General features: G+C 40.8%; 1 protein-coding gene across 3 annotated transcripts in view; it reads left to right on the forward strand.

Annotated features, from left to right (window-relative positions):
* Positions 1-21,977, forward strand: part of PCSK5 (proprotein convertase subtilisin/kexin type 5) — a 460,872-nt gene that overhangs the window by 166,762 nt on the left and 272,133 nt on the right. For all 3 annotated transcript variants that reach the window (XM_045468528.1, XM_045468529.1, XM_045468530.1), the window contains exons 6-7: positions 4,905-4,993; positions 8,700-8,872. In XM_045468528.1, the coding sequence (XP_045324484.1) occupies positions 4,905-4,993; positions 8,700-8,872 (262 nt within the window). The remainder of the gene's footprint in view (positions 1-4,904; positions 4,994-8,699; positions 8,873-21,977) is intronic.

Here is a 21,977-nt window from a genome sequence, read left to right on the forward strand (position 1 = left end):
CTCAAAGAATTCACAAAGATAAAAGCCTTCTGAATGGATGGTTTGCCAACCACATGGGGAAAATAATACCATGAAAACAAACCAGCAGCAAAAGAAGCAGAATTAGATTCACGTATTTTAGAATTATCACATATCATTCACACATACCAAGAAATGTATGTGCCAGTACATTCAATTGAAAAGTGTTTTGTTTTTGAAGAGACTGTTCAAATTAACCAGGCGGGTTCGAAAAGGAACTTGAAAAATCTAATGATCGATGTGAGTAATGTAGTGAATGGATTAAATAGCAAGTTAGTCATGGCCGAAGGTAAGTGTTATATAAAACTGAGCAAGTTACATAGAGAGCAGCCCAGAGAGAAAAAGATATGGAAAGTCTGAAGGTGCAATTAAAGAGTAAGGTAATTTTCAAAGTTATGAGCTGAGACTTCTGAGGATTTTTTTTTTAATTTTTTACTGTTTATTTATTTTCGAGAGAGAGACAGAGACAGAGTGCAAGCAGGGGAGGAGCAGAGAGAGAGAGAAAAGGAGACACAGGATCCGAAGCAGGATCCAGGCTCTGAGCTGTCAGCACAGAGCCCGATGAGAGGCTCGAACTCACGAACCGCGAGATCATGACCTGAGCTGAGGTCGGACTCTCAACCGACTGTGCCACCCAGGCGCCCTGAGACTTCTGAAGATTTAAACATTTAATCACTGGTTTAGGAATTGCAGGAAAGAAAAAAAATCCTAACAACGTCTTAATGAACCTACAGAGTAGAAAAGACAAAGACAAGATCTGAAAAGTATCCAGAGAGAACTCAATTGCCAAGATGGCTGATTTCTCACCAGAAGCAATGGAACTAGAAGACAGTGGAATAGCCTCTTTGAAGTGCTGTTAGTCTACATTTATATACCCAGTGAAGTTCTTTCTCAAGAACAAGAGTAAAATAGTTTTCTGAGGCTCCCAAAAGACTCTCTGATGGACACATTTATAGGATGTTCTTCAGAAAGAAGTCAGTGATCCCAAAAGGGAGTTATGAACCACAAAAACAGATAGAGCAAAGAATATTGGTAAATCTAAACAAACATTGGTTATTCAAAGCAGTGGCACAAATGGATAGTTTCAAAGGTTAAAAAAAAAGGTACAACTAGAATCATGGGGAACTTATTTGTTAAGAGGTGAGTAATCACAGTTTAAACAGTGTAGTCTGTATTGTTTGGGGAAAGTTGAAAAAAGTGTCGATGACTTTAGACTTTGTGATGTTAGGGATTTATGATCAAATAGCTATGAGAAACACTAGCGAATAGTATGGATGACATCCATACAGAAATGAACATAAATATATCATATAACAATGGATATAGTCACTGTAAATATACTTACTCTCAATAAAGGACAAATATAGCCTAGATTCAAAGAAAACATAACTATATTGTATTTATAAGAGCTATAACTGATATGAATGTTTGACAGTCAAGGGAGCAAAAAAGGTATATAATTTAATTATTAACCTGTATCTTTATTTTAATTTTTTTTGCTATAGGATTCCTAGAGTTTTACTACATATTCATAAATAGTTTCACTAGCAAGATTTAATAATTCCACTCTAAATAAAATAAAAATTGACAGAACTGCAGAAAACATCAAATCCATAACACAATGGACAAGCCTGTCACAATGGACTTACAAATAACAATTGGAGAATTAAAATCAGATCCTTAATGATCCTGTAGCACTTGCCTTAATTAGTAATAGATACAATGAAGTGTAAGAAAAATGGACTCACAAAGGGAATTCGACATTTGAGAAAAAAATAACTTACACCATGCAATGATATGCAGTCAGAGACTAATGAAGAGTCACAGGAAATAATTGCTGGGTTCAGGGGTAGGTAAAATTGGTAGTTTAGGTTGCAATTTACAAAAGAAATAACTATTTTCCGGGACACCTGAATGGCTCAGTCGGTTAAGCTTCCGCTTTAGCTCACGTCATGATCTCGAGGTTCTTGGGTTCAAGCCCTGCGTCCGGCTCTGTGCTGACAGCTCAGAATCTGAAGCCTGCTTCAGATTCTGTCTCTGTCTCTGTCTCTGTCTCTCTCTGCCCCTCCCCTCCTCACACTCTGTCTCTCTCTCAAAAATAAACATTAAAAAATATTAAGAAATATTATTTTCCTTTAAAAATGGATCATTTTTCTGATGATTAAAGTGGTACAATCAAATGCCAGAATGGCAAGATAGTTGGGAGTGCCTCAAAATTAATTACTGTGTAGAATGACCTAAAATTGCCATAAGATTGCTGTGTTCCAAATAACATATCTGGGAATGTATATGCAACAGATATGGGCAAAAGGCATGAAAATGTTATTCACAAAGCAAGAAAGAGAAATTGCTAATAAGTATTTGAAAAGATGTACAACATCAAATGTAATCTGAGGGGATAGAAAGGGAAGTAACAATGAGGTAACGTTTTTCATGTCCAATTGGCAAGGATGAAAAAGATTGAAAAACTCATTCATAGGGGTTTATGGACACAGGGATTTGCTCCGATATTTTCTCCATTCTTCATATTGTCATTCAAGTAGGCTTATGGTATTTCCTTTTTGTGTGTGATGCACAGAAATTTGATGCTTTGTAATAACATTTATCCATCTTGCAGGGGTTTTTTGAGATTTAGTTTTATTACTTTAAACATCTGAACAAATTGACGGTGTATTCTGTACTCTTTGATGGAGTAATTCCACTTCTAGGAGTTTATCCCAAGGTATAAAATGATATAAACACTCAAGATTTTTCTTCATAGCCTTGTTAATATTAGTGAAATGCTGGGTAAATTTCCAGGAATAAGTGAGTTGTGAAAGAGATTGGGTGGGGGGGGGAGGCCGGTAGGGTGCACCATTTAAAAGATGATGTGAGTTAACAGTAAGCTTTTAACTGACATGTTGACTATTCACATAGGAAGATATGTATGACGTTACTAAGTGGATGAAGCAGGGTATTTCTCTGTTGTCTAAACTTGTGTGTGTACCTATCCATCATAAGCAGTAACTTGTTTACAGTTGCACAGATGCTAGTCATAGCCCATGATGAGTGTGGTCTCTTCTATAAAGTAAAAAGTAATGTTTGGGCTGCTTTCAGCATATCTCTCTACATCTCAGGGCCTCCTTTTTTTTTTTTTTTTTTTTTTTTAAGTTTATTCATTTATTTTTGGAGAGCAAGAGAGCAAGTGAGCACAAGTAGGGGAGGGGCAGAGAGAAGGCGAGACAGATTCCAAAGCAGGTTTCACACCATCAGCCCAGAGCCCAATGTGGAGCTCGAACTCATGAACCCTAACTTCACGACCTCAGCCGAGATCAAGAGTTGGACGTTTAATTGAGTGAGGCACTCAGGCCTCTCCATCTCAGGGCCTCCTTAAGCACCCTCATCTCTAAAACTGAGGGCAAAGGAATGAGCCTTGGGCTTGAGTAGCAATGACAAATACGCTATTGTGGATATTACATCCCTCGTCTGCATCTCGAACACACAGTCGTCATCGGCCCTAGTCTCCTTTCTCTGGCTCGGCCATATCTCAGAATTCTTCTCAATACAGTGTTAGGTCAACATCTCTAATCAGATTATACTTTGCACTTGGAACTTCTCTGCTATCCTCGGATAGGATGATTTTAGAAGTCCTTTCAGTTAAAGGATTTTTTCTGATCAAGGAACAAAGTCACTGTGGTGAGAAATGAATGGAATGGTTTTCAGAAAAAGATGTTTGCTTTTCTAGTAGCCACATTTTTAATTTTTTTTTTCAACGTTTTTATTTATTTTTGGGACAGAGAGAGACAGAGTATGAACGGGGGAGGGGCAGAGAGAGAGGGAGACACAGAATCGGAAACAGGCTCCAGGCTCTGAGCCATCAGCCCAGAGCCCGACGCGGGGCTCGAACTCACGGACCGCGAGATCGTGACCTGGCTGAAGTCGGACGCTTAACCGACTGCGCCACCCAGGCGCCCCAAGTAGCCACGTTTTTAAAGAGCAGTAAAATGGCGGAAACAGGTGAAATAAATATTGATGATATATATTATTAAAAAAAATATTCCATGTCATGTATATAAAACAAGTATTAGGGGATTATTTCACATTGCTTTTTTCATATCAAATCTTAGAAATCCAATGTGTATTTATGGCATATCACATTTTAGATGGTAGATTTTCACTGAAGATACCTGATCTGTATTTTAGTTTACAGTTTAAGAAGTAGATTCTCCTGTAGCGACATTCTTAAATTTTGTAATAATTGAATTGAATACTAGTTCTTAAATTTAAAGAAAGTTGAAATAAGGTCACACTAGTCACATTTCAAGTACTGAATGGCCATGGATGTCTGGTGGTTACCATATTGGACAATGGAAGTTGAGAGAATACAAAGAAACATACCATTTGATGTTAGCTTTCAAGGAGATTTTATATATACATATATACATACATGTGTATATATGTTTCAGGAATATACAGTAAAACCTTGGATTCTGAGTAACTTGTTCTGAGAGTGCTCTGCAAGACAAGAACCTTTCTAAAACATTTTAACTTGATAAATGAGCGATGTCTTGCAATATGAGTAGTACATGGCACCGAATGTCATGATCACACCTCAGCCGATGGTTCTTGAAATTTGCCTTGATATACGAGTGCTTTGGATGACGAACATGTTTCCGGAACAAATTATGCTCAAAACCAAAGGTTTTACTGTAATCCCAAACAGAATATAATGAAATGCTCAAAGTTTGCAGTGGACAGGCTCTGTGCTATTGAGACAGAAGTTCCAGCAACATCCACAGCTTGCTGCATTCTTCACCACTTTGAAGTCTGAATGGTGGCAGTGATGTTTTTTGGGTTTGTAAGGATGGAAAGTCGTACTTTAGCAAGTGTGTGTGTTCTCCCTGCAGGCATGGGACCCGCTGTGCTGGAGAAGTGGCAGCCGCAGCAAACAACTCTCACTGCACAGTCGGAATTGCTTTCAATGCCAAGATCGGAGGTATGGGAAACAAACCTAGGCGGATGCGGAACCCTTTGTGAGCTCAAGACAGGGAGCTGAGTGCACAGTAGTGTTCACCTGTTGCCGAAAATGACCACCTTAGCATGTGTTATTAATACGGTTTAAAGGCTTTTGAAGCCGTCTCCCTAAAGTGTCGCAAACACAGACATGTCTTTCTTTAAAACAGGTGTGAAAAAAAATGTTGAGTCACGAAGATGGGGGGCGGGGGGCTCATTGACAGCTCTATCCCAAACTATATAATCGCTGCCTGGGTCAGAGAGAACTGATAACATAAATACGAGCCCATCACATCTCTAGGGAAAGAAACATTTCGAAGTTACGTCAAAACAGAAAACCCATTTTTTTTCTTTGTCCTTACGCTTTACAAAAAGTTACTTGTAATTGAAGTGAAATTGGCAAGCAGTAAAACCTCCTTTTGTAGCCCCACAATGTAGTGATACTGTACTGTTAATAATTCCAGATTATGTGTATACAGTACACATGCCTGCACAAACTCAAATAGACAGATGCCTACTCCAAGGGCCCAACCAAAGTAGTATAAATCTAGGCATTAATAGAAGCAAACTCTTACTTTCCCATCTGTTAGCATATTTGTTAGCTATAGCCTACTGCCTCAGTCACACACCAATGGGAAGAACACATTAAGAGAGAGACTAGAGATGCTAGTGGCTCGGAAGGTGTCCCCCGGGGTGGGGGGGAGGTCTCCTAACCGGTGTCACAGATGAATGAAGTTCCCGGTTACTAGACCGACATCTTTGTTTCCGGTACACTCTTTGTTGTCAAGTGGTAAATAGAATTGGATCTAAAAAAATAAAGATAACAGTCCTTTCTAGGGTAAGTGTAGAGGCCTTGTAACATGAAATGTTTGGGGTCTATGGTAACGGTGCTAAGGAAAGGTTTTCTGACACTGCTTGAATGTCAGTGCTCAGTACATTTGCCCTTTCTCTCCTTTATTTCACACTGAATTCTTAGAGTATGGCAGCCTGTTAACCAGGAATTAGCTGTACTCTGAGAGCATCTGCTGTGTGTCAAGGGGAAGGTTCACGAAGGAGCTGAAGAAGAGAGACAGAAATTTCCCCTGAAGAGTGATGAGGTGGCTGGACACCCGATAGTCTCAGAGAATCAAGTGGCTACGGTGGCTGCCTCATCAACCCTTCGTGACGTCCCAGATACACACAGTCCCTCACGTACACTGACACACATCCGTGTCCCCGTCATTACTTTCTAGTGCTACCCCAGCACTCGCTGACCTTCAGGGAACGAAGGTGTGAACTCTCAGATGAGCGGGGCTAGTGCACGGGGCTTCCGCGAGGAAATGAATGTCTGGCAATGACTCACAAATGCTCTGTCATCCCCAGAACAAGAACATACTGAGGTAGAAATTTAACCCCCAGACCCAAAGCATGGAGGCTTGCCATCAGATAAAGAAAAAGCAGCCTTTCATCTTTAAACTTGAGGAAGCAAAATTCCCATTTGTTAACTTGCGGTCAGAAAACTAGTATATTTACCCTCTCGATAGGATTTCATCCAGCATTTCTTTTTTTTCATGGACCTGCCACGCCTGCTCCAGGAAGTTATATAGTCCAGTGTTTATTTCAGACCTCTTTGTCCCAATAAAATACAGTTGATCCTTAAACAACACAGGTTCGAACTGTGCGGGTCCACTTATACGCAGAGTTTTTTCAATAAATACAGTCCAGTACAGGAAATGCATTATCTCTTCCATAAGATTTCCTTCATAACCTTTTCTTTGCTCTAATATTTTATTGTAAGAATGCAATCAATATATAATACATATATCATACAAAATACATGTTCATCGATGGTTTATGTTAGAGGTAAGGCTTCCAGCCAAGAGGAGTTAAGTTTTGGGGGAGTCAGAGTTGTACGTGGGTTTTTGACTGCACGGCGGTGGGGAAGGGCTAGCACATCTAACTCTGAGTTGTTCAATGGTCAACTGTAGTTCCATTTGATGCTTTGAAATGGCAAGAAGTAAAAAATTGAAGAATATGAAGTAGCCCATCTTTTTTTAGTAAAAACCGTGCAGATGAATTTTGAATATTCATGTCAAATTAAAGCAAACCAGTGGCTACTTAGGACCTAGTATATGCAGAAAGCCAGGCTTTTTACTCCCACAAAACACAGTGTCGACATGCCTTCTGAGTGCAGTTTCCATTTCATAATTTTTAAAGTGACTTGTTTTACAACCTTTGTTCTCCGTATCATCTGTTATATAGGTCTTTAAAAATCCAAAAGTCTAGCAGAAAAGACAGCCAAGAGATGGAACAATCAAGTGCAATGTCTTTAGGGAGGCTTTGAGGATATTTAATGTGTCCTGAGTGTTTATTTCTGTTGTTCTTTTGTAAAAAAAAAAAAAAAAAATTATATATATATATATATATATATATATATAGGGTGTGTGTGTGTGTGTGTATGATATGTATGATTTTCAGCAGAACCTTTTTACGCCACATGACAGGTCACTATATAAAAGGGTATAGTGACCTATCTGTCACATGGCATAAGAAGGTTCCGCTGCAAATCAGGCACAATGTTAACAGTTCTTGAGTATTGTTGATATCAATGCTCATTGTCATTCTATTTTTTTATGTTTGTAAATTTTAGAGTTAACAGTTAAATCATTTTTTAAAGCACAAAGAAGGTACAGTATTTTTTCAAAAATAGGTTTATTTTCTACCAGAAGTCCACCTCAAACCACATAGCGTTAAAGCTGGCCTGCTTTGCAGTTTTATAATAAAAATGTGTTGGTAGCCATAAAAACTTGAAATCCTACTGGATAACAAGGTTTTTCAAAGGAGTGAATTTGGACCATAAAGATAGGATTGTAAAATACTACAGTCTCTCGGTGATGGTATTTAGCTGAAGCTGAAGGAGAGAGAGGTTTACTTAATAATTAGATGTTCTGATGTTTCAAGTCTTAAAAATAAAAGGAAAGAAGGAAAGCCTGACGTTTGACCTGTAATTTATTTTTGCATATCTCTGTTTATTTTTGCCTATTAAGGTTAATAATAAATTCCTGTCTGTCGGGCAGGACTATACTTAAATGAAGATTAATGACTAAACATTATTAAAACCCTTTGAGAATTATTTGATGCGTTCCATGCTCCAAGAGCATTCTCATTTATTATTTGACTCATAAATAACTTGGCAAAGAAATAATATATTAAGTTCACATCAGTCTTACAGATTAGGAGATAATATTAAATAAGGAGGAAATTAGACCCACCTAACTTGGCCGCTTTCCAAATTTGGTGAGCTCGCTAAGGTCAGAATGCTTTATACCAATTATGAACCCAAGTTACCTAATGAAGAGAAATTTAGGGAAGATGGATTGCCTGGGGTTCTCTCTGTCAAGTACTCTCTGAAGACAGGGGCAAAGGGAAGGGAGAAATTGTGGGAACGTTAAAAAGGAGAATAACGGATAAAAAAGATTTGAAAGAAGTTTTCCTCCATCGTGGACAACATAATTTACTTTCTCTCCAGGAAAGCTTCAGAAGAGTCTACGTTATCCTTTTTGGGGGGGAGGGGGGAGAGGATATGCTCACATAACTGTTGATTAAGTGTATTCTTTGCCCCCCAAATGCTGTGATTGGAGTATGTCTTGGGCTGTTCGGGTGTTATATAGTGAAGCCTCTATTCAAGCTAATTCCCTTCTGTCTGGAAGGGGTTCGGATGCTGGATGGAGATGTCACAGACATGGTTGAAGCGAAATCGGTTAGCTTCAATCCCCAGCACGTGCATATCTACAGTGCCAGCTGGGGCCCGGATGACGATGGCAAGACCGTGGACGGACCGGCTCCACTCACCCGGCAAGCCTTTGAAAACGGCGTTAGAATGGTAGGTTTAAAAGCTCCTGCTCGGTCAATCGGTGATGATTCTCCTGTGAACCCACCCGTGGGTTCCAGTCCTTCAGTCTAGAGGAATGAATGGAGCTCAGAGCTGAGCCGGGAAAGAGGCGCGTTTAGCTTTGGAACCGTGTGTTGCATCCATTCGGAAAACGGGCTAAGAGCTAGAGAGTTTCCCCTGACAAGAACAGAGGTGTATTTGGATGCTTAGATTTGCTCAGAGAAAAATCCATTCATTAATACACGTGAATCTTGCATTTGGAGAAATAAATACTCAGCACTGCGAGATGGAGATGTGAAGATACTCAGTGTCTCCAGTCGGTGCCACGGGTCACCAGCAGTGCCCCTCTGGGCCTCCCCCTTTCTTACTCCCTTGGCTCCACTGCTGTCCCAGGACAATAATATTTTTATGCTGCCTCCCAAGTCCCCTAACCAGGCAGCTCAGCCCATCGTCATTTTCCTTGATTTCACTAAAAAATCCACTCACCGTTCCTCCTCTGCAAAAACTGGCCACATAACCTAATGTAATAAAATGTTTTCTTCAAATTACAGATCTGAAAAAGCCCTATCTTATTTTAATTAATTCAGTAAAAATAAGGTTGCTGTGTACTTCTAACCATGGAAGAAGGAGCATTCCATCAGAGGCCACTCCCTTCTGTTTCTTACTGGTGAATGCAACTTTGGGTGACTGAAAGCATACATTTTAATCATGATCTGGGCCCACCCTTCCTTTCCTTCACCATCTCCTTTTACTTTTTGAAATGTAAGCGGATTCCATTCTTCCTGTCCTTTATCACATCCCCCGCGCATCCCCGCCTCATCCCTGGGTCCTCTTCCTATACAGCTGATTCTGTTCCACCGTCAAGCCTCAGTGAAAATGCTGCCTGTCTCCCGAAGTCTGCTCACTGCCCAGACTAGAACTAAGGGCAAGCAATCCCTACCCCGCACCTGCTAAACTTCGCCTTCTTACTAGTGTTACGTATCGTCGTGATCACAGTGTGCTTTATATCAGAGATATTCTTGCCTGTATTTTCCTCGTGGAACTGTATGTCCCTAGATAGCAGAGTTGTGCTCTATCTATCCTTAGGGGCTTTGAAAAACCCAGAGGGTACATGGAGCTCTAGCGAGTACTCCGTGAATGTTGGTTGAATGTCATTTAATTTACTACGGATTGTGCCAACCGCAGGATGGATGTATATTTGGCCCAGATTTGGAGCAGTGGGATGCATGCCGTTGGTCAATGTCGTGTTGCGGCTGAAGTACAAACAATAATGCTTCTTCCACCTTTGTGGGATTGGTGTTAGGGTTTGATCGCAAGACCGTGAGCTGAGCTGTCTCCTGGTCATTTTGAAATAGACTGAAAGGAAACGCTTATGTACTTGTCCAGGATGTACGTCCTCACTGAAGGCTCGTTCAGGCGTGGTTAAGACATACTTTCTAATTCTGTCCATTTTTAGATACTTGAGAGCCCTCTAAAGTCATAGAACAGGGTTTTAAATCGTTGCCTAGAATTTTCCTTTCAAGGTATCTGAACACCAAATGAATGTACTCCAAGTAAACTGGGGATTCCGTGACCAAAGCCCTGGGCTACAGATTAGTGTACCATCTCTCTGTGCCATCGATTGAATGGTCATTCAAGTTAATAAATCAAGCCTAGTTTGTCTTTAATTTTCAAGTTGTATGTGTATGGCGTTTACTCTAATAAAGAGTAGGCTGGAATTTCTCATTAATATCCTTATGTTAGTAACTAGTAATGAATAATCTCCTGACTGTACATACAGACAGAGAATGCCCCATATTCAATAGTGGCCACTGAATCAGGTGATGTGGACCAGTGGTTTTCAAATTTATTTTCTCTAGGGAATCTTTCAGTAGAAATCTTAACGGGAAGTTCAGTGTGTAAAGCACATTAAACATATGGTACTTTGGTTGAAGGAGGAAAGGATTAAGATAAGAAAGAAGATCCTCTGAGGAAGTTATTCAAACTTATAGGAAGATTATATTTAGAAACAAATCCTATTTAAAAAAAATTTTTTTTTAATGTTTATTTATTTTTGAGACAGAGACAGAGCATGAACGGGGGAGGGTCAGAGAGAGAGGGAGACACAGAATCCAAAGCAGCCTCCAGGCTCTAAGCTGTCAGCGCAGAGCCCGACGCGGGGCTCGAACTCACGGACAGTGAGATCATGACCTGAGCCGAAGTCGGAGGCTTCACCGACTGAGCCACCCAGGCGCCCCAGAAACAAATCCTATTTTTATTTTTTTATTTATTTATTTTTATTTATTTATTTATTTTTTTAACGTTTATTTATTTTTGAGACAGAGAGAGACAGAGCATGAACGGGGGAGGGTCAGAGAGAGGGAGACACAGAATCTGAAACAGTCTCCAGGCTCTGAGCTGTCAGCACAGAGCCCGACGCGGGGCTCGAACTCACGGACCGTGAGATCATGACCTGAGCCGAGGTCGGCCGCTTAACCGACTGAGCCACCCAGGCGCCCCACAAATCCTATTTTTAAAAATTACTCTGTATTCGCTATTAAGTACGAAATTAACCTATGCTTTATTTATTTATTTATTTATTTTGTAAAGTTTATTTATTTTTGAGAGGGACAGAGACAGAATGCGAGTAGGACAGGAGCAGAGAGAGAGGGAGACATAGAATCCGAAGCCGGCTCCAGGCTCCGAGCTGTCAGCACAGAGCCCGATGCGGGGCTCGAACCCACAAGCAGTGAGATCATGACCTGAGCCGAAGTCGGACACTCAACCGACAGAGCCACCTGGGCGCCCCAACCTTTGCCTATTATAATAAGTCATACTGTAAAGTTGAAATTGAAAACAGATTTCCCACCCAACTAGATAACCCTTGTTGAGTATGAACTACACCTTTCTGTACTCGTGTATGCATTCACACAGCAGACGGGTCACATGCCTCTGCGTGTTGCTAGTTTCACTTAACGGTGTAGTGGGCATTCTTCCACGGCAATGCAAAAGGATAGAACTCATTTATTTTAATGTTTCAAAAATGTTTAGAATATGGACATACCGTAATTTATTCAACATTTCACCGAAGATCTTTCAAGGTTCCAATCTTTAAAAAAAAAAAAAAGTAGGGTTAGCTTTAAAATGAACCGTTTACTTTTAGAGTTAAGGTAATAACAAAAGAAATCACTCTTAAAAGCAACAGATTATTCTCTGGCTCCTATCCTGGCACATTCAATTATGGAAAAGCAGCAGTGACCCATTTAAATGTGATTAGATCAACAGGATAGGGTTTTTAGCGTTTAATACACATGGGCTTTGGACTTATCCAGGGTTGAGCCCAGAATCTGTCATTTACTGCTCTCTGACCTGATATAGATCAAATTACCTCTGTTCTCCATTTCCTCTTCTAAAGTAAGGGACTAATAGTACTGACTTACAGAGATGTTATGAGTGTGAAATGAGACGATAATGCATATAAAGCAGTCGGCACAATATCTGAAACATAATAGGTGCTCGAGAAATACATTTTATTTATACACGTATGTATGCATACTTTTTTTCAGAAAAGAGATCGTGTCCTTCCAAAAAACTTAATATTTCTCTTTGATCCCCCATCCTTCTCTACCATTTCCACACTGCAGAATTCTAGATGATTCCATTGAGTTTACCTATAGTGGTGGATTAAAAACAATACAGTAGAAACTCATAGACTTCCTGAGTTCTTACATGCCCATATTTTGTCCTTCCTATGTCTGTCCTCACCTTCAGTTTCATTTGCCCTTAAGGGCACATCTTCCGTTTCATCAAGACAACTTCTTGATACACAGATCTATTCTACGTATCTGTGTTTGTAGTCTTGAATTTATCTTTTCCCAAGAGCTGTTTCTCTGAATATCTGGGGATATATAGTTTAACATTTTTAAAGCAGTATAGGAGTCTTCCGGGGGAAAGAAATCTCTGTCATCAGGCATCAAACGGCACAGTACATCTCACGTTCTTTGAGATTATTCTAAGTTGTGTTCTTTATATATATAATGTACGTGGTCAAATATATACAAAATGATTGCCTGAAACGTATACAAAGTGCAACTGAGAAATAAATAAGTGATTTATTGACTGAGTGACGTAAGGAATGAAGGAATAAATGATTACTACAACAGTTCCTTCAAGTAGCGAAGTTAAAAAAAAAACCTATGTGACAGCTTAAAGTCATTCTGGCCCACTAGGGTTTTCACTGGATCATCTACAAAAATAGGGGAACTGAAATGTATTTGTTCTTTCTATTAAACTTAGCGTACTCCCACTTTGTAGTCAATGTGGGTAAAGCAGTGAAGGAGACCTCTAGGTTTTGTATGCAATGCAGACAAGTCTCTACATTCTAGTCATTAGACAGGAAGCAAACCTAGAAACCATCAAGACTATGAGTTGAAGATAAGTGTTATAAATGAGATAAACAGGAAAGAGGGAAGGACAGAACCGCTGTGGTTAAGAAGGATAGGGAGTCCTCTGTGAGGAGATGATACATAAATGAGGACAGTATTGACACGATGCCGGTCATGTGGAAGGAATGTTCTCTGCAGAAGGAACAGCAAGGGCAAAGCACCCCGAGGGGAGAATAATCAGGTGTGTTCACGGAACAAAATGCTAATTTGGGTGCTGCGAGCAATGTGGACAGAAAGTAGGCAGTAGAAGGTGGCTTGGAGAGGTAGGCAGGGGCCAGCTCAGCAGGGCTTTCTAAACCATGGAGGGTGTTTGCATTTTATTCCATTACAGAAAACCATTAGAGGTTTTCAGCAGAGTAGTGGCCTGTGGGGATACACAATTGTAAAAGCTCGCTGCTCTCTAGGGAAAGTGTGGGAAAGTGCTGTGTGGGAAAGTGGCGGGGAGGTAAGAGCTGAAGGTCGAAGGGAAGAGTTGATGATGAGTAGGACGGGGCGGGGGCGGACAACCACGACCAGTGACGAGGGGCAGCAAGAGGGAGAAGCCTACGTATCAAGGGGATAGGTTTGGCTCGGGGAATCCAAATATCGATTGCATCCATTTCCCCTGCTTGCTAATCAAAAAACGTAGCGAATATCGGATTTCAAAAATGCTCCCTATGTGTTGACTATAAGATAAGCGTTTGGGCCAGTAGCATGTAACACTCTTTCCAAAGACTTTAACACCATCGGAATCGATTCAATTTACAGCCTTTAGAATTCATGTGCCAGCATTGCATTAGACAAACTATGTTGAGCAAACCCTATTACAATCGACAGCTTGCTCTTTTCCCCAGAGATTGCATTTTACGTGATGCTAAGGCACTGTAAGATTAAAAGCAAGAATTAAAGGTACATAATTCGGGTTGTGTACAATTAATGATGACGACGATGAAGGTGGTAATGGTGTGGTGGTAACCATCATAATAATAATGATACTAAGACACTTAACATTTGCCAGTCTGTCACAGTATGGTCACTTTTGTGAGCCCCCAAATAGATGATGACTTAAAAAAATTTTTTTTAATTTATTTTTGAGAGAGAGAGAGAGAGAGAGACATAGCATGAGTGAGGAGGGCCAGAGAGAGAGGGAGACACAGAATCCGAAGCAGGTTCCAGGCTCTGAGCTGTCCGCGCAGAGCCCGACGCGGGCCTCGAACTCATGGACGGTGAGATCCTGACCTGAGCCGAAATCAGACGCTTCACCACCTGAGCCGCCCAGGCACCCCGGATGCTGACTTTTAATCTTCACAATAATCTCATAAGGTAGCTAACCATTCTCCCCAGTTTTGCAGAAAATAGACTTTTGGCGCAGCGAAACAAGTCAGAATGTGGGCCTCCAAGAAATCTTATAAATTATTTTACAAGTTGTCCTTCCTGCTCTCTTTGGCCCAGCTGACCTGCTTGTATCATCCGTGACCACATATCTGAGCTTTTCTCCTGTTACCGAGGTGAATTAGGTTCTCACCTTCTATGTTAAGTCTCCCTCTTCCATTTCTTCACGGAGGCCTTACCTTCTCACCCCACTACAGGCATGGCTCAATCAATTCTCTTTTCTTTCATCGTCAAAACTTCCCTCTCATCTGTGTGACAGCCATCCACACACTGTTAATTCTATCTCTGAAGAAAGAGGGGAGACGCCCTCTGGCAGTCTACTTGTATTTTTCCAATTACTGACTCATTTCTTTTCCCCTTTGAAACCACTGTTCATACTTGCCCCCTACGAGCTCTTTTTCCATCGTCTCTTGAAGCAACTCGTCAGAACCCCGACCCCTCACTGCACCGAGGCCGTTCTTATCTAGACCAACAGTGACCTTCTAATGTGAAACCCAGGGCTCTTCTCTGAACCCTCATGTAATCCGTCCTGACAGGGAGGCCCCGCCTGCTTCTTCTGGTCCGCAATAAAATACACACCCTCCAACCCTTCTGAACCCTTGTCTCCTTCTGTTTAGTGTATTTACTTATCTTGCCGACGAGTTGTCGCCCCCGTAAAGGCCCCGAGATGGAAATGTTTTGTTCTCGACTGTAACCCAAGTACCTAAAACACTGTTTCGTGATGAGTGACCAGATGTGTGAATAAATACACGGGTGAATTCCATGCCGGTTTGCTGCATATACTGAATGAATTTACGTAAGGATCACAGTTGCATTGCTGTTTATTATAATACGGAAATGAGTGATTAGCTACATGGTATAGTCTGGTGATTAATGCACTCAGACTGTAGATTCCGACTCTCCAGTGGGTTTCAGTACGTTCTTACCTTGTTCAAGTGAATCGCCTCTCTCAGGATCAGTTTGTTCCTCTGTAAAATGGAGCTAAATGCTGGCAGTTACTTTATAGGCCTGTCATGACGATTATGTGATTAATGCGTGTAAAATATGCAGCAGTTTCTGGAACATAGCAAAATCTCTAATTATGTTACCAGTCTTAATCATGATCACTTCTGAAAAGGCCAGGGTACTAAAACTGAAATACTAATTAATCATGCAGAAAGCTGTAATAAGTCTTGATTGTCCATAATCTCTGCATTTAATCCATTTCATATTGCTGAATGTTCCTTAAAGAAGGTAAATATACAGTCTTGAGATTATTAAGGAATGGCCAAAATAAGTGGGACAAAATATCCAAGAGAATATTTCCTGAAGTCTGTAGGACTTTCCTGAAGTCCATAAAACACTAATTAATAAAATGCCCCAAAGTGGGGTAGGGGTAGGTGGAAGATTTTGCTATCAAGTAGGCTTGAGAAACGCCACTTATTATATGCTCCCTTTGGGAGCTTAAAGGCATATTAAAGGCTCTGAGAAGTTCTGCAGTAAGGAGATGCATGTAACTTGATTTATTCCGTGTTCTAAACTCTAACCACGCGAAAGCTTTATTTTCATAACTCGTTTTAAATTGGCGTCAAATTTAACTTCACTTTCAGTTTGAGTTTGGAACTCGCTTTGCAAAAATTCAGCTAAACCCATTCGACCTGTAGAGTCAGAACATTAGAACTGGAAACGAAATGAGTGGTTGAATCATTTTTACAAACATTTGTATATTTGTTTACTGGTTGCTATCACTACGATTCACCCTGTCTACCTTCCTAAAACGTGTGATTTCTTCTTTTCCCGGGCTACTCATCCAGTAAGCCTTTCTCTCCTGTCTTCCTTTCTGAAAGTCTATGAAATGTGTCCTCTTGTCCTCACAGTTAGAACCAACCGCTCCCAGAGGGACTTGGGCCATAGAGTCCTTCCAAAGCGTCCATCCTCCCAGCTTGAGCTCCAACTTTCAGTTCAGCAGGACTAGTACAGCCAAAGAAGAATGTTTTGTATGTAAATCTTGCCCTTTGTCTTGTCTTTAAAACTCATCACTTCTCCTTATGACCGACAGGGAACATTCTAAGCTTCTTAGCAGGGCACAGAGGTCTCTCACAATCTTGCCGGGGGTTGCAGAATCGAAATCTTACGTGTCATCAAAGGAAAGGACCGTTTCAAAGTTACTCTCATTCAAGCAGACAGGATTCCACTTACCTCGGTGAACCTTTGGCTCCGTATGACTGGCAGAATCCCCTGCAGGGGAATCTCTTCGCTCTGTCTACCCAGGCCGTTCCAAGTAGGAAAACGATTTTATGAAATGAATGAGGCAATCGAGAGTGTTTCAGACAGAAGTGACCTGGTGTTTGGTATCACAATAAGAAGCTAAACTGCCTAAAGTTTTCTCAGATAGACTCATTACTCGTTCATTCATTCCCGATTGCATTCGGGAGACAGTCACTGGGTGATTATAATATTCTAGGTACTTGACGAGGCGGTAGTGAAAGATGAATAACACTCAGCCTTTGTCTTTGGGAGGCTCACCATGGAGTGATGAATAAAGGTTCTAAATATAGTGCAAGCGAATTCCCCAAGTTCCTTCAGGGACTAGAATCTGGTAAGCAATGAGGACAGACGGCACAGCACGCAATAACCAAACTTCTCGTGTTCAGCCTAGTTGCCCTGCAGTCATCTTTTTTTGCCCCATTTGGGTTATGAAACTTTAATCATCTTTGGTGAATTTTTACACAGGCATCTCGTGCATCGACAACTTTTCCTGGTTTCCTGACAAGGATATTTAATAATCTCCTTTAGAAAATAAGCAAAAAAAAAAAAAAAATTAGAATTGAATCTTTTCCCTTTTTTTCATAATTAGAAAACCCTATATTCAGATTACCAGGACGTCCCTTATTCTTTTACTCAAGAAATATCGCTTGAGCCCCCATTGCCTACCGTGCACTGGTTTGGCAGTTACGTTAATCGTTTATCTGGAGAAATCCTGTAACTCATTATGGATATTGTAGGAGCATGGGCTATAGAGTTTAGTTTACCATACTATCTACAAGTATCCTCTCAATTCCAGATCATTTTTCTTTGAGCTTTTCAGGCTTTGGGATTATCAATGAAAGCATTCCAACGTATTCCTAACAGAACCAATGTCAAGGGTGGGGAACAAAATTAGGTGAGGTCCAGATCATTGGCCCGGAATCTCCCTGTTGGAACCGTGACCTTCATCCTGTCCTCATTCTTGTCTTCTCAGGGGTCCAGATGGAAACCAGGACATTTGATGAACATCTATTAGCACATGCCTGGCTGTTGAGTTTCTTATGAAGTCTCTAATTAATATATCCTCTTCCGAGCATCAATTTTCTTTCGCGATTTACCAAATTTTACGCCTGATTAGATATTTGGAATATTTGCCGAAAACACAGGGTTGCCTTGCAGTCACACATTGCCTTTTACGTACACACATGTGCACACATACACACTGCTCCACCCTTAAATTAAAGGCATATGTTCACCAGAAGGGGAGAGAAGAGGTATAATGAGCTTGTATAATAAACGCAGTAATAATAATCATAATAAAATTAACTGATTCCACTTGGGAAGAATATATTTTTATCTGATATACATCCAGCTTTAGCAGGCGTGGTACCAGTTTGCATTTTAATAAATGACAGATTGCAGTTAAATTAGTTGGCAAATGTTCTAGAACTTTGGAATGATATATGGGTAGGCAAAGATAGACAGGGGAGTTTATTTAATATCGGTTCTACTTCATCAAAATTGACTCTAACTGGGGTTTGTTTTAAAAAATCCTCCATTAGTATTTAACTATATCCTGGTGGAACTTTGTGTCTTTAGAGCTTTAACAAAGCTAAGAAGTGACTTGCCAAATGGACTCAGTACACCATTTTCTATTTTGGATACAAAGGATTGTTTGTCTTTGTAGATACGTATGTGGTTTCACGTTCTATAATCTTCACAAAGTTATCTGATATCTGAGGATGCAATTTAGATTACTATATTACTGTGAACTGTGATGCATTTAATGAGCACAGATTTATCCTAGCCTTGTATAGGTGCAAATGTCAAATGTTTATTGTCACCTTTTTTTTTTTTTTTTCAGTTTTAGAGATTCATTTTTAACTCTGTGAGTTTATACTATTCCGTTCTAACTCTCTCTGTTTTATATATGGATTAACTAGATATCAGTAATAATCCTTTTTTTCTTTGCGTTTGTTCTATTTGTGGTGACATACAGGGGAGGACATGAGGTCCTTATTACAGAAGTCATTCCAGTGTAGTACGGATGTCCCAATTTATAGGGAGAATACAAAATCATACAGGGATCGTCTTAGGTCAAGTTAAGGTCCATACCAATTCTGAATTTCTGTGATTCAGAACATAAATTTAAGAAAGGCAATGGCAATTTTCTTTAGCAAAACGTGGCAGTAACCGGGCTAAAAATAAGGTCACCGGGAAATAAACAAGGATAAATTGAACTGACTTGCTACTATCAAATGGTATGGTTTTGAAGCATACGCATCTTTTATAGCAGGTTTTTTTCACTTAACCAGAGCTTACCGTTCTCTTGAAGATGGAAACCCTCAAACTTCATATTCAGGATGGTAAACATCATAATTATTATATATTCTGACAGCCACTTGGGTTAGACATGAGGATGATCTTCATAGGACCTCACCAGGTTATAGCTTTAAACGCTAAGTCTTAGCAAAGTAGGCAGCCAGACCATTAAGAAGCATGAGTGCGACTCTGACTCAGTCTGCCCTCTTCCACACCTGTGCTCTTCACCGCCATGCTGGGTGAACCCGCTCCTGCGAAACGTGTCGCATGGGCCCCTGTAGGCACATTCAGCTCTCTGTCAACGGTAGCTGTAATTATGGTCACGGAAGTGAACGCTACCCCAGGGAGCTGTCTCTTCTCTAAACTCCTGGGAAGCATCATCTGGGCAAACTGACTTGGCACATTCCGAACTTCACTGTATTGTCTCTTTGTCTTCATCCCTGGAAAGTATTGACCTTGACGTCACAAAGACCCGGGTTGGAATCTCTTTGGTTTCTCTCCAGTGTTTTGATCCAGACCAAGTTACTACATTATCAGAACTTCTGCTTCCTTAAGAAAACATGATGGTAATACTCACTTTATGGAGTCATCATGAAGACTGATGGAGATCTCACATATACAGTGCTCAGACCTCCCTCTGGTCTTCTCTTCAGCAGAAGGGCCCCTTCGATGCATCTTTAAGGACCCCAGAGTATCCACTGCAGAATCTTGTAAACTATAGAAGCTTAATATCAGCTGTAATTTTTTTTTTTTTTCAGAAGAGTGATTTGCTTTCATTGAAATAGGCATTGTGTTTATGGGAAGAAACCGTAAAGGGCCGATTTTCTCCCTTTCGGAAGTGTTATGGGCTGCTCCACAAAAGATCAAGGTGGTTATTTCGTGGAGGAGAGGCCTATGACATTCAAACCGTATGGTGGGCTTTAGACAGGAACAGCTTGCTTGCTCTGTCAGAGTTGAGCTGACAGTTGGGACCAGTGCACCATGGTGAGGCGTTCTGTAACCTAACATAGAGAAGAGTCTAAACCTTTCATTATTGCTGGAATATCCTTCTGTCCTTTCCAAATGCCTTTCCAAACGTTTTCAATAAATTCCTTTCATAGTCCTATTGATAGTAAATGGTTTTATTCTCTGTGAAGGGACTCTTTCGAATTTTACCCCTTCAATAGCAATTTAAAGGTGTGGTATCTTTCTGGGCAGTTTCATAATAGGCAATTCATGTTAATATTGAAAATGTCCTTCTCCGTTTCATAAACCTGTCTCTCCTGAAACAATCCTGAGCATGATTTTGCCTTTGCCCTGGGATGATCCAAGATGTAGAAACTTTTCTCACGTATGTCTTCTTTTTCTCCCCACAATGGGAATGCTGGGATGGTGGATGTACCCAGAATGGCTAGGTTGGTGATGTTAATTATTGATTGTGATCATTTCAGAGAGCGTGTAAGATTTGCATATATTTATATTTTTTAGCTGCTTGCAATGAGGAATTGAGAAACCTCATTTGCATGCCCCTCCTCCCAGCCAGTGTTATTGGGGACCCTGGGAAAACAGCTGGACTAGGGCTCAAAATTTGGAGGCTGTGGGAGTGACCAGAAGTAAATAACAACCTGAGTTGGCTGAGGCTTCAGTGAGTCAGATGTGGAAGACAAGGTCTGAGAAAAAATGGGAGGACTGACCAATATGAATTGACTCCAGAGAGAGCATCAAAAGCAGACAATTGGGGTGCTTGGGTGACTCAGTCAGTGAAGCGTCTGACTCTTGATTTCAGCTCAGGTCATGACCTCTTGGGTTTGTGAGTTCAAGCCCCGCATGGGGTTCCTCCCACTGACGGTGCTGGGATTCTCTCTCTCTCCCTCCCTTCCTCCCTCCCTCCCTCCCTCCCTCTGTGTCTCCCCCCCCCCCCCAAATAAATAGACTTTTTTAAAAAGCAGACAATTATTTGGAAATTGTTGATTTGGCAAATGAATAGGGCAGGAAGAGAAAGTGTTTTTGTATTTTTGTTTTGTCCAATCCACTGCTGTTAACCAGGTTTCCCTAAACCATGTTGTTGCGTACTTTTAGGAACACGCACTGGCAGTACTAGGCAGTGGGGATCAGCATTTCAGCCGAGGTGGGAACGGACCCATCTGGTTCCAGCTCTGCGACTCATTGGCTCTGCAAACTTCATTTCCTTAGTTTCCTGATGGAGGAATTTAAATTGTCAACGTATGAACATCTGACGTGTCCAGCTTTAAGTAATATCCATAGCGTGTTATTCGCCATTATTTCTTTTTTCTTTTTTTCTTTTTTTAACATGAAATTTATTGTCAAATTGGTTTCCATACGACACCCAGTGCTCATCCCAGTAGGTGCCCTCCTCAACACCCATCACCCACCCTCCCCTCCCTCCCACCCCCCATCAACCCTCAGATTGTTCTCAGTTGTTTTTTTTTTTTTAATTTTTTTTTTAAACATTTTATTTATTTTTGAGACAGAGAGAGACAGAGCATGAACGGGGCAGGGGCAGAGAGAGAGGGAGACACAGAATCGGAAGCAGGCTCCAGGCTCTGAGCCATCAGCCCAGAGCCCGACACGGGGCTCGAACTCACGGACCGCGAGATCATGACCTGAGCTGAAGTCGGACGCTTTAACCGACTGAGCCACCCAGGTGCCCCGATTGTTCTCAGTTTTTAAGAGTCTCTTATGGTTTGGCTCCCTCCCTCTCTCACTTTTTTTTTTTATTCAGCTCCACCTTTTGATTATTCATTTTGAAGTTC

This window comes from Leopardus geoffroyi, chromosome D4 (genome assembly GCF_018350155.1).
Source record: "Leopardus geoffroyi isolate Oge1 chromosome D4, O.geoffroyi_Oge1_pat1.0, whole genome shotgun sequence".
NCBI lineage: Eukaryota > Metazoa > Chordata > Mammalia > Carnivora > Felidae > Leopardus > Leopardus geoffroyi.